At 45.7% G+C, this 13,139-nt stretch overlaps 2 protein-coding genes across 3 annotated transcripts in view; one reads left to right on the top strand and one right to left on the bottom strand.

Moving 5' to 3' along the window:
- LOC310663206 (histone H4) overlaps positions 1 to 13,139 on the top strand; it is a 113,536-nt gene that overhangs the window by 71,707 nt on the left and 28,690 nt on the right. The gene's annotated exons all lie outside the window — the stretch shown is intronic.
- Positions 1 to 13,139, bottom strand: part of KIF4A (kinesin family member 4A) — a 39,922-nt gene that overhangs the window by 21,033 nt on the left and 5,750 nt on the right. For both annotated transcript variants that reach the window (XM_083410058.1, XM_083410059.1), the window contains 10 exons: positions 10,546 to 10,736; positions 8,716 to 8,808; positions 7,629 to 7,795; positions 6,835 to 6,929; positions 5,908 to 6,027; positions 5,614 to 5,789; positions 4,456 to 4,517; positions 2,364 to 2,496; positions 1,179 to 1,237; positions 307 to 412 (listed from right to left, as the gene is read on the bottom strand). In XM_083410058.1, the coding sequence (XP_083266184.1) occupies positions 307 to 412; positions 1,179 to 1,237; positions 2,364 to 2,496; positions 4,456 to 4,517; positions 5,614 to 5,789; positions 5,908 to 6,027; positions 6,835 to 6,929; positions 7,629 to 7,795; positions 8,716 to 8,808; positions 10,546 to 10,736 (1,202 nt within the window). The remainder of the gene's footprint in view (positions 1 to 306; positions 413 to 1,178; positions 1,238 to 2,363; positions 2,497 to 4,455; positions 4,518 to 5,613; positions 5,790 to 5,907; positions 6,028 to 6,834; positions 6,930 to 7,628; positions 7,796 to 8,715; positions 8,809 to 10,545; positions 10,737 to 13,139) is intronic.

The following is a 13,139-nucleotide window of genomic DNA, read 5'->3' as shown; positions in this document are numbered from 1 at the left end:
CGGAAACGCCGTTTACCTTCCCGCTAGTAAGCGGTCCCTATTTATCTACTTGCACCCAGGGGTGCTTTCGAACTGCTAGGTTGGCAGGCGCTGGGACCGAACAGCGGGAGCGCACCCCGCCGCGGGGATTCGAACCGCCAACCTTTCGATCGGCAAGCCCTAGGCGCTGAGGCATTTACCCACAGCGCCACCCACGTCCTCAATGTCTTGAATGCTTCTTGCTTATTCCCCAAACTGGGAAATGCAGCAAAGGCAGCAGGTTCCATCAACCATGAAACGTCCTCGTGTCCCCAAGGGGATCCTTACCAGAAACTGGGCAATCACTTGCTGCAGGTGGCGCATTAGTTCCACGTGCTCTTTCAGTTCTTGATCCTCCAGAGCCTCCAGCAGCTTCTGTAGGTCGAGTTTCAACCTGAAATCCAGTCACACAAGAACTTACGAGTCCGTGTTAAGTTTTATGCCATGCAGATGCTTGATTGAATAGACTCGTCCTGCTCTAACTGACCAACATGTGGATTACCGTATTTTTCACTCTATAAGACGCACCCAACCCTAAGACGAACCTAGTTTTTAGAGGAGGAAAACAAGAAAAGCCAGCAAGAGCCGCAGACTCGGCGTGGCTCTTTAAGGATAGAGCGCTTCTTGCTGGCTTTTCCTGACGTCTGCCCTCCGTCCCTTCTCCCACCTCCCTGAAAAGCCAGAGCAAGCTGCGCAGCTACCTCTGAAGCCAGCACAGCAAGAAGGAGAGCTGTGCAGCACCTCTTGATCTGCTGGCTTCCCAGCAAAGCAGGATGAGGGACGGAAGGGCTCCCTTCCATCTCTCCTCCCACTTCGCTGGGAAGGCAGCACAACAAGAGGCGCTGCGCAGCTCTCCCTCTTGCTGTGCTGGCTTCAGCAATAGCTGCGCAGCCTGCATTCACTCCATAAGACGCACACACATTTCCCCTTTAGGAGGAAAAAGGTGCGTCTTATGGAGCAAAAAATACGGTATTTATTTATACCTCCTACCTCATAATACAACACCTGTTTTTACTTTTGCTGCCCATCCTCATGCCCCAAAGTGCCCTTTCAAAGCAGCCCACCAATCTCACTTCCTGTATTTTAGACGTAGCCAGCCCCACGAACAATCGGTCTGCATTTTGAACAGCTAAGAGTGTGCACAGAGAACAACTACTTACGCATCATGTTTCTGGAGCTCTTCCACCTTTGTGCTGATCTTTTCGTTCTGCTGCTCCGTCTGCAGAAAGTGGGAAGCAGGTTGTGCGTCATGGGATAGTTTTGAATTAAACCAAAGGATGTGACTACAACCCCGTCGTCCTCAACCACTAGCAATGCTGGCAGGGCATGATTGGAGATGGGAGTCGAGAAACCTCTAGAGGGCACCAGGTTGAAAACAGCCGGCTTAGGAGGTGGTGGCTAGGTGGCGTATTTGGCCCCAGGTGGTTGCAGTTCAGAGTTGGGCTCAGTCAACTAAATCTATTATTGTTTAATTTGTTGCATTGGTATCCCATTTTTTTCTCCAAGGAGCTCAAGGTGGCATATGGGGTTCTGCCCTCATTTAATCCCCCAAACAGGCCTGTGAGGTAGATTTGGCTGAGAGGCAGTGGCTGGCCCCAAGGTCACCCATGGCTGAGTGAGGATTTGAACCTTGGTCTCCCAGGTCCTAATCTGACGCTCTAAGCCAGGCTTTCTCAAACTTGGCCTACAGGTGGTTTTGGCCTACAACTCCCATGATCCCTAGCTAACAGGACCAGTGGTCAGGGATGATGGGGATTGTAGTCTCAAAAACATCTGGAGGGCCAAGTCTGCTCCAACCACTACACCACACTGATTTAAGCAGTAATTAGTATGGGTCTAACTCTGAGTAGATCTCACGTTACAATATGTTCCAGTGAGTAGAAGAAGAAGAAGAGTTTGGATTTGATATCCCGCCTTTCACTCCCTTTAAGGAGTCTCAAAGCGGCTAACATTCTCCTTTCCCTTCCTCCCCCACAACAAACACTCTGTGAGGTGAGTGGGGCTGAGAGACTTCAGAGAAGTGTGACTGGCCCAAGGTCACCCAGTACAGGCAGAGACCATTTTAGGCATGTGCAAATGGACCCAAAGAGGGAAGAACGGGGGCCAGGAATGGAACCCCCCACACAAAATGGTCGTCACATAAAAACCAGCCAGGAATTTCAATCATCGCTCACAGCACTGCATTTAAAAAAATAATTCCTAAACTCTTAAATGAAGTCACAAGATTGCATTTTTGGCAACAGAATAGCCCTCTTTCTGAACTCACTGACGGGAAGTCATGCCTATGCCACAAAAAGGCGTCACCGCCACCAGCCACCCCACCCCCCAAATATCTGAGGCCTTACCACAATGATTCTTTCCAGCATCTGGGCAAGCTGGCCTGCTGCTTCACTGAGGCCGCGGCTTAGTTTTTCATTTTCCTCCGCGAGGGAGTGATTTTTCTCCATCAGAGATTGCAGGTTTTCCGAGGGCTCACCACTGGAAGTTTAAAAAAGAAGCATTTACCGGTATTTATTTAACAGAATTCATATACCGCTCAGTTGTAATAAAGCCTCTAAGTGGTTTATTGGCTAGTCATCTGCCTGCATCCAGCACACTAAGGAAGTTTTATCTCATTCAAGTAGGGGAAAAAAGAGCCCAGATTCCTGGAAGGGCGAGTTAAAAGTAAATCCAAGGAAGGACAAGGCTACACTGCTAGAAAAAGTATCATAAATATGAGTTAAAGATTATTTCATGTCACAGAAGAACACACTAGAAGTTTTCTCCTCCATTATTCTCAAAACTGCAGAATAACCCCCTTCCGGGCAGTGCATAAACAGGATTGCCATGGGGGTTCAGAAATTGACACTTTGCCAATCAGCACAGTATCTTCAGAGAGTGGGCTCTGCCCAGGCTTTAGACACACTTGGAAAGAATCACCTCTCTGCTTTCCATGCATTTCCAAATCAAAGCAGCGTAGCTGCAGGCATTTTCTATATTAACTGTTTGCTTAAAACTTTTCTATGTCTTCAGGCTTACGCAGAACATTAAGAAAAACACTTTCTGTAACTGTTAGCTTGTGGTGTTCAATTTTAAATCTTTGTGTCGCTTTTATTGCACGCACGCACACATATATAAGCTGTAAGCTGCTTTGAATTTTTTTAATGAAATTGCAGCATAGATGTATTTTTCTATAGAAAACAAACAAAAGGCAATCCCCTTGTTCCCAGCCCCAAACTGGAAGGGAGCTGAGATTCTTGTCCCCAGATTTGCACTGGGACTTGAAAGCATTTCTGGTGCCTCTAAATGGCACAATGACACCAGAGGAATGAAACACACGCACCCTGCCTAATCCTACCTGCTCAGACGGGCAGGATGTTAAAGGTAAGGTAAAGGTATCCCTGCCTGTACGGGCCAGTCTTGCCAGACTCTAGGGTTGTGCGCTCATCTCACTCTAAAGGCCGGGAGCCAGCGCTGTCCGGAGACACTTCCGGGTCACGTGGCCAGCGTGACAAGCTGCATCTGGCGAGCCAGCGCAGCACAAGGAATGCCGTTTACCTTCCCGCTGGTAAGCGGTCCCTATTTATCTACTTGCACTTTGATGTGCTTTCAAACTGCTAGGTTGGCAGGCGCTGGGACCGAACGACGGGAGCGCACCCCGCCGCGGGGATTCGAACCGCCGACCATGCAATTGGCAAGTCCTAGGCGCTGAGGCTTTAACCCACAGCGCCACCCGTGTCCCTCAAGGGGACAGGATGTTAGACAAGTGCAAATTTGGGTTGGCTAACTAAGACAGTCCTTTTCATGTAGTTCTGTGGGTACAGCATTGTGTGTTTTCTATGAGAGGGAGGGAGCCTTGCATGGAAAATGGACCACTCAAATCACCCCAATAGGACAGCATTAAGTGCAGGCAAATAAAACAAAGAAGAAAAAGGAAAAAAGTATGGGCCAACTTACAAGGAGCCACAGAATAGGGAAGGCTTGCAGTGGCTCAGGAAGAGCAGGTTTTCGGCATGTTTTAAGAGAATGGGGTTTTGATAGAAAGCAAGATGCAAAGCAGGCTTGAAGCAAGAGGAAGAATAAGAGGAGCTTGAGAAAGACAGAAAAGGCAGCAGCACCAGACCTGGATTTGTATCCAGAATTCTGTTAATTTGATTTATATGCTTAAGAAGGAGTGACACATCCTGCAGTCAAAAGATTCAAAGTCAAGCAGCATTTGGATGATTAGTCTTGGCAACGTATTAACTTTCAATGCTCTCTTAAATAGGGCAGCAGTTTTCCAAGTGCATCTCATCAATTCATGCCTTGAGGCTGGGCAAAGCTTTGCCAATTATGTTTGCAGAGATCTCTGCACCAGTGCCTTCGTTGGTCAGGTCTGCAGTAATGAACGTTTATGAAAAAGTACAGGCTGCCTTTAGCACTGAAGTGTCACATGTGCTGTTGGCCAGCAGTCCTCACCCAATAGACACAGGAAGGGTCCCTCCATGAGCCTGCAGCAGTAAGACCTGCAGCTGTTGAACCTGAAGGAGAGAAAATTGCTACTTTGAACTGTTTCTCACCCATCAGAAAATTCAGCCTGTGGTTCTGTGGCAGCTCTTTCAAGTAATAATAATAATAATAATAATAATAATAATAATAAATTTTATTTATATCCCGCCCTCCCCAGCCGAAGCCGGGCTCAGGGCGGCTAACAACAATAAAACAGTACAAAAGCACAGCACAAACAACACTCTAAAATCATTCATTATAAAATTAATTAATTCAAGCCACCGGCAACCATTGGGCCAGAGCTCCGCGCAGATTGCTGAGGGAGGGAGTCAGGCTGTGCCCTGGCCAAAGGCCTGGTGGAACAGCTCTGTCTTGCAGGCCCTGAGGAAAGATGTCAAGTCCCGCAGGGCCCTGGTCTCTTGTGACAGAGCGTTCCACCAGATCGGAGCCGCAGCCGAAAAAGCCCTGGCTCTAGTTGAGGCCAGCCTAACTTCTCTGTGGCCTGGGACCTTCAAGATGTTTTTATTTGAAGACCATAAGTTTCTCTGTGGGGCATACCAGGAGAGGCGGTCCCGTAGGTATGAGGGTCCTAGGCTTTAAAGGTTAAAACCAGCACCTTAAACCTGATCCTGTACTCCACCGGGAGCCAGTGCAGCTGGTATAGCACCGGGTGAATGTGATCTCGCAGCGAAGACCCCGTAAGGAGTCTCGCTGCAGCATTCTGCACCCGCTGGAGTTTCTGGGTCAGTCTCAAGGGCAGCCCCACGTAGAGCGAGTTACAATAATCCAGTCTGGAGGTGACCATCGCGTGGATCACAGTGGCTAGGTCAGGGCGAGAGAGATAAGCAGATTGTTGTAGCTGCAATCTGAGCCTCCATGGAAAGGGAGGTGTCGAAGATTACACCCAAACTCTTAACGGACGGTGCTGGCACTAATTGCACCCCCGCAAGAGATGGGAGTTGCCCCCCCCAATCCCATATCGTCCCATCCCAGCCACAGGACCTCTGTCTTCAAAGGATTTAGCTTCAACACTGGCCTGCATCTTCGGCTCACAACCCCACCACCACCCACATCTCTGGAGCCAACTCCTCTGCTGCCCCCTCCAAATCTAGTAGCCCACAGACACACCTGCAGCTTTAGCCGGCCGATCTCTGCTGCCTGAGGGTCAATATTCACTACCGGCTTGTTCTTAATTTTTCTGGCCCTATCAGCATATCGAAGGGTATTCAACGTCTCCTCGAGGTTCGAATCTGCTGGGCTCACACAGGCCACCATCAAGGTGTGGCTATTGCCTCCCAAGGAATCTGAAGGGAGAAAAATAGGGCGACTGTTTAGGTAAAAAAAAACAACACCCCACCACTTTTGGGAGATGAAAGGAGGTTTCCAGAGGCACAAGATGGACTTTTTGGCTCCCACTCTTACCTTGCAAAAGGCGTGTTAACTTAGAGTCCCTATAAGGGACAAAATTGCCCTTCTTGCTTTCCTCTCCAAGAGCACTGATGACATTCCCCAGGCAGAGGAGTCCTTTGTTGATGTTGATCCCTAAACATGCAAACACGCAAAAGGGGGAAGAGATGGAGAGCCGAGATCAACACTTTTAGAATTGTAGAGTCCGAAGGAACCCTTCTGGAACCATATTGTCAAGTTTATTTACTGTCAAATACTAGACAATGAAAACCCAAAATTAGGGATAATTTTCTGAATTGAGCAATCCTAGACTATACATATATATCTCCTTTATCTGAATGGACAGCATTAGGATCAAAATATATTAAAACCTAGGATTCTCTTGAATCAATCTTGTCAGTTAGAAAGTTATGGAACGTAATGGCTAATAAAAAATTATTTGACCAATTCTTCCACGTTAAACTGACTCTGTGTGGAAATCCTACTCTAACAATCATGGAAAAATGGTTGTATGGGACAATTGTATAGATGTGGGTATACTGACTCTAAACCAATTAATAGACGAGGATGACAAATTTTATGCATATGCATATTTTATGCATATACACATTTATCCCGCTGGATAAATGTGTATTTACCATTATTGACCACTAATTAGGGTTTTCATCTTGCTTTAAATGTATTGTTTTTGTGTTCTTAGCTGTTTTTAATTATCTTATGTGTAAATTGCTTTGAGATGGTAGCTTAGAGAGTGAAGAAGAAGAAGAAAAAAGAGGAGGAGGAGGGCCATATAAACCATTGATGTTAAATTAGGCAGGGCTGAACAGCTATTTCTAAAAACAAGGTGTATTCCCCTTTGAAGAGAGGATTTCTAACACAGAACAGATCACAATTCACCATGGGGACAAACTTACCATGCCATCAGAAATTTTTACCACTCACCTTCCCGAAGTCGATCACCTTCTGCTTTGGTCTTCTTTTGCCTTTCTGAACCAGCGAGGTCTACGAGGTGCAGCTTGGAACAAAAACTGGTGTTCCTAAGCCAGAAGTAGGAGCATTTCACTCACACAGCAATGAACAAAAAACCCTGAGGCTGTAACAAGAATCCAGCTTTCCCCAACCTGCTGCCTCCAGATGTTTTGGGCTAAAAGCTCCCATCAGCCCCAGCCAGCACAGCTGCTGCAGTCCAAAGCATCTGGTAAGCACTAGGTTGGGGAATCGGAGAATGATAAAACTGTAGAGTCAGAAGGGACCCGACTCTAGTCCAACCCCCTTGCAATGCAGGAATCCCAGTTAGCTCACACATGACAGATCACCATGCAACCTCTGCTTAAAAGCCGCCAAGGAAGGAGAGTCCACCACCTCGAGGAAGAGCCTGTTCCACTGTCAAACAGCTCCTACTTGTCAGAAAGTTCTTCCTGATGTTTAGCCGGACTCTCCTTTCTTGTAATCTGAAGCCATTCCTGGAGCTTTTATCCTCCAGGAATAGAAAACAAGTTTGCTCCATCCTCCCTTGACATAGTCATTCGATAGGCACCATTTCGAATACGCCAAGAGCTCTCCTGAATCAGTTATCAACTTCCACTTTTTCTGCCCTCATTGTCTTGAAGCAAGGCACCCTCTCTTAAGCACAGTCTCAAGGTGCTAAAACACACACTCATGAGCAGCAAAACCCAAACCTTCCTTCAATGGACCATGCTTTTAAGGGAACAGGTTGTCTGAACGCCTTTGCTTACGTGTCGCTCTTGCTTTTCTGTTCAATGGTCATGGTGAAGATGGCGTGAGAGCGTGATGACTGAGTGTTCATGGCCGTGGCAGCCACCGTTCGGGAGTTGTTCCCCTGCTCCAGGCACAGGGTGGTCTCTTGAGCAGAATGCACCACGTGCTCAGTGAGCCCCACAATCTGTATCAAGAGAGAAAATGGGGAGGAAATGTTTTTTTCGCCTCCCTTTGCTTCATCAACAGCACCTTTCTAAAAAATCCTATCAAGCTTTCGTTACGGGTGTTTTCTGTGTCCAGACGTAATCAAGACCATCTGGGGACATCAGAGCACTGCTAGTCTGTGTTCAAGCTCCCAGAAGCGATGCTTCACCCTAGCCATCCTCTGGATAAAGGAGTCTGTTATGGGAATTCATAGGCTAAATTAGCTGTTTGGCATGCCCAGCAGAAACATTATCGAAGGCTTTTTCAGCGTCTATAAACATCATTGCCACTTTCTTTTCATTTTTAGCCTCCAAATATTCTATTATATTCAAAATATTCCTTATATTCTCCTTCATTTGTCTTCCTGGTAGGAACCCGGCTTGATCTTGATGTATATATTCATTTAATATTTTTCTTAATCTGTTAGCTAGGATATTTGCAAACAAATTATAATCATTATTTAACAAGGAAATAGGCCTATATAACAGTAATTCCAAAACAAGATGCAGATTTGCTGCAAATCAAAAACTATGGAAAGGCTAGTAAGTGTACAGGTGACTCCCCCACTGCGTGCAAACATGAAATCACATAAAATGGGGAGTGCCCTGGAGAGTCCTCCTTGCTCAGGAGACCCTCCACAGAGCCCGAAGACGACCTCTTCAGGCTCTGGAGAGGGTCTCCTCATGAGCCAGAGGGTTGTTGAGGCCGCTTAGCTGATACACAGGAAAGCTAAAAGTTAAATTGAATGGTTATTTCAATCAGATTCCCCCCCCCCCAACAAAAAAGCTTTCACGTGTCTGCCACAGAACAAGGCAGGATCTATTTAGCACTACCAGCCTTGCCTCTATGACATGCTGTACCCTGTTCTATAAAAATAACAAATCCTGGCAGGGACTCCACCTTTATGCCTTCCTTGGGGTCTTCACGGATGCTGATTTGAGCCGTCCGCTCTTTGGCTGGTGCCAAGAGGTCTAGGATGTCTTCATTATAGATCTGAGGAAGAAAAGATAGCAGATTGGAAGAGAAGGTTTGACACATCCCAAAAGCCAAACAGAATAGAATTGCCACAGCTTTTGTATTCCTGCCCTAAACCCCTTGGAAGCCACAGCTTTGCAAGGGAACCGGGAATGGGAGTGTTAAGCTCCACTGCAATCCACAGCAAGGAGAAACTTTAATGGTTCAGCACAGCAACCCGAGCCAGTTTATGGAGCCACAAGCACATTTTCAGCAACACAGTATGCTGAAACAGAGAGAAAAAAATTAAACTTTCTTTAAAAAGGCCACCCAAAAGTAGGGTTGGCACACCAATCAACTGACCACATAAACATCTGATACTACTTTAAATCATAGAGGATAATGGTTTCTAGTATGTGACAGCTGCATATTCCTGCATTGCAGGGGGGTGGAATAGATGACCACAGGGTCCCTTCCAACTCAACCATTCTATGATTCTGTCTACATGCTGCTTCAACATATCAAAGGCACTGAGTCTCAGAATACAGTGGTACCCCGCAAGACGAATGCCTCGGAAGACGAAAAACCCGCTAGACGAAAGGGTTTTTCGTTTTCTGAGGTGCTTCGCAAGACGGATTTTTCTAAGGGCTTGCTTCGCTAGACGAAACAGCCCTGCCTCTCCTGTCATGGCGACGGTCACTGCACGCACGCTCGCTCGCTTCCCCGCTCCTCCGGCTCCCTCCCACCTTCCTGCTGACGGCTCCTCCAGCTCCCTCCCACCTTCCAGCTGATGGCCGACCTTCCGGCTGCCTCGCGCCGCTGCCCACCGCCCTTGTGCGCTCCTCTGAGAGAGCCGTTGCTGCCAGCAGCCAGCGTTGCAGCCGGAGTAGCGCTCCTGAGCCCCGCCGCCCTCCAGCAGCCGCGTCGCGCGGTGTCCACAAGGTGAGTCCAAGGACCGGCTGCGGCAGCTGCCCTGCTTCTCCCCACCCCTCCCCGCCGTGGTGCTTCGCAAGACGAAAAAACTCGCTCTACGAAAAAACTCGCAGAACGAATTAATTTCGTCTTGCGAGGCACCACTGTACCAGACACTGGGGGGAAACAGCAGAAAAAGGCCACTGCCCTCTACTCCAGCTTATGGACTTCCCAAAGGTGTCAGGGATGTTGAACTGGACAGGCCTTTGGCCTTCCGATCACAATCAGCCTGTTTCTACCTTTAAAACAGTTGTGTTATAACAGAACAACAGCAAATAATAATATAAATTCTAAGTCAGTTTTGAAGTGCAGGCTGACCCGGGCATTAGAAGATAAAAGCCAAACGGAAAAACTGTTCGTGGAACCACTTAGGTAACAAATCTTATGTAACATTGATAATATTTCATAATTATTATTTTTCTTTTTTAAAAAAGCTGTTCACTTCATTGGGCATGACTTAGTCAGCCATGACCCAGAGTAGACCCACTGAAATCAATGGATTTAACAGTTTAAACGACTTTGCTTTAGTAATTTGCAGATATCAAGCCTGTTGACGATTAAAGGATTGTCTTTTGTTGTTGTTTTCAATAAAGTTAATGCTTTAGAAAATGCTTGACCAATCAAATCTTTTTTGACTGGTTAAATGCCCATCCCTGCCCAGAGGCATTTGATCCCAACCTCAACGAAATTCTTAAGTAATTTTGGCCCTGAGGCTTGGATTTCAAGGCGAGGGAGAAGCATATTTTTGGCCCTTTTAACTGCTCTCAAAAGTACAAAAATATTGACAGCACAGATGGCTTTTACCTCCAAATAAGAGACTTTCAGGAAGAACTGCCACCCCACCCTCTCTTTCATTTCTTGGAAGAGAAGCTTTATTGCCCGAGGGATGATTCCGACAGTGGGATCGTTCTCTTTGTCGGCTGTGTAGGCACCTCCCATGGAGTAGGTTTTTCCGGATCCCGTCTGTCCATAGGCTAAAACCGTGGCATTATATCCTGTGGAATTAAGAACACAAAAAGAAGTGAGGGTCATTTCCAGGACGACAACTGCCCCTTAATAGTATTTCGTGGGTTGACAACAGCAAGGACAAGAATCAGACTGGAGCAAGTTGAATATATCTCAATCCCTAGGCAGCCTAATCAGCCTGCATCAGGGTGGATAAAAATTAATGATTAAAATAAAATAAAATAAATAAATCAGATTGTTTTATTTAAATTGGATTTTTAAAAATAAAATGCTTTTGGAGGGAAAAAAAATCTAAAGAGAGTTTTCTATTTGCGTTACATTATAGTCCAAAGACTATTCATCAGGAAATAAGGTTTTCATGTTTGCTAAAACTCAGTCTGTTTAAAAACAACAAAATGTTTAACCACATCAGTTAAACATGGATACATATGCTATAATGTTATTACTTCAGTTAAATAAATTGTTATTGAGGAAATGATTTTTTTCCTTCCAATAAAGTACAGCAGAAAAGTTGTCCAAATATAAAGTTAACTTATTAAACCTCAGAATAATTTCTTAATTATTTCTAATAGTATAACCAAATCAGTAATTTTTGATATAACTATAAAAACTATGAAAATTTATTATTCCCAAAACAAAATCTTCCTCTGGTTGTAAATATTAAGATGATACCAGCAAGAATGAGTCTTTCTGTAAAAAAATGATTTAAATCAAGTCTTACTGACTAGCAATTTAAATCAATTTGATTTAAATAAAATCCACCCTGACCTGCATGTTACTGAAACTCCAGTACCAGCTCATTTTTCAGTTGCTGCTCAGCTAATGTATGATTTTATGATCTTTCTTACAACTTGTAGGGAAGAAAGTCTCTTTATTTTTCATACTCTGTTACACACACACACACACACACACACACAACTAAATTGTGATCTTCACGGGTCCCAGGGGCTGAAGGCAGTTTGAGCAGCCTCACTGCAGATACTAAGTAGGTTTGGCTCAGTGCCTGGATGGGATCCTGACCAGGAAGACCCTATGGGTGCTGCCTCAAGTTGGGCAGGTCAGTGAGGCTTGGCTGATGTGGGCAAATTAGGCTTGTGGGACAGAAGCCCCCCCCCCCCCAATTTGAGCTTGCAGTGCTGGCAGTCTCACATGTTCCACGCAATACATTCCAGTAAAGCAAGATGCCACTTCCAAGCATCAAGTTACTGTCCAGCCAGCATGGCATGCAGGACCTTTTAAAACAGAGTAAGGTTTTTGTGGCCGAAGAACTTAATCGCCACCTTTCCTCCAGGTGACCTGGCCACTTCCTATTGAAGATGTTCCCAACACGTGCCCAAGGATTAAGGCTTTCTGGGAGATGATTTATAATGAAATGAAAAATGTATTTAAATATACCTTTCTGAAGAAACCAGAGGCATTTCTCCTGGGCATGGTTGGCCAATTGGTGTTAAAGAAGGATAGAACTTTCTTTATGTATGCTACAACAGCAGCAAGAATACTTATCGTGAAGTATTGGAAGACACAAGAATTACCCACTCTGGAAGAATGGCAGATGAAGGTGATGGACTATATGGAATTGGCGGAAATGACCGGCAGAATCCGAGACCAGGGAGAAGAGTCAGTGGAAGAAGATTGGAAGAAATTTAAAGGCTATTTACAGAAATACTGTAAAATTAATGAATGTTAGAATGATGCTGGATTGAAGTTAAGTGGGTTTTTTAGCAGCAATGTTAAGGAATATGTAAAAATGGATTGTTAACAGGTGATAATTTAAAGCTATAATATACTAAGATAAAAGATTAAGATAAAATTAAAGAGGGAAAGGATTTGCTGAATTAACCAATTGAACTGGAATGCAAGAAAGGGAGGTGTGAGGAGGTCAGGGAAATAAGTAAAGGAAAGATAAGATATGGAAAGACTGATTTGTTTTTAACTGCTTTTCCATGGAGGCGCAGATTGCAGCTACAACAAAGGCGGCATTTTTCCATCTCCGCCAAGCTAAGCAGTTGGCTCCTTACCTCTCTTGCCCTGACCTAGCCACTGTGATCCACACGACGGTCACCTCCAGACTGGATTATTGTAACTCGCTCTACGTGGGGCTGCCCTTGAGACTGACCCAGAAACTCCAGCAGGTGCAGAATGCCACTGCCAGACTCCTTACGGGGTCCTCGCTGCGAGATCACATTCACCCGGTGCTATACCAGCTGCACTGGCTCCCGGTGGAGTACAGGATCAGGTTTAAGGTGCTGGTTTTAACCTTTAAAGCCCTATACGGCCTAGGACCCTTGTACCTACGGGACCGTCTCTCCTGGTATGCCCCACAGAGAAACTTACGGTCTTCAAATAAAAACATCTTGAAGGTCCCAGGCCACAGAGAAGTTAGGCTGGCCTCAACTAGAGCCAGGGCTTTTTCGGCCGTGGCTCCGATCTGG

The sequence above is a fragment of the Podarcis tiliguerta genome (genome assembly GCF_965153285.1).
Source record: "Podarcis tiliguerta genome assembly, chromosome: 13".
NCBI classification, from domain to species: domain Eukaryota; kingdom Metazoa; phylum Chordata; class Lepidosauria; order Squamata; family Lacertidae; genus Podarcis; species Podarcis tiliguerta.
Note: the sequence above shows the minus strand (reverse complement) of the source record. Positions and strands in the feature narration are given on the sequence as shown.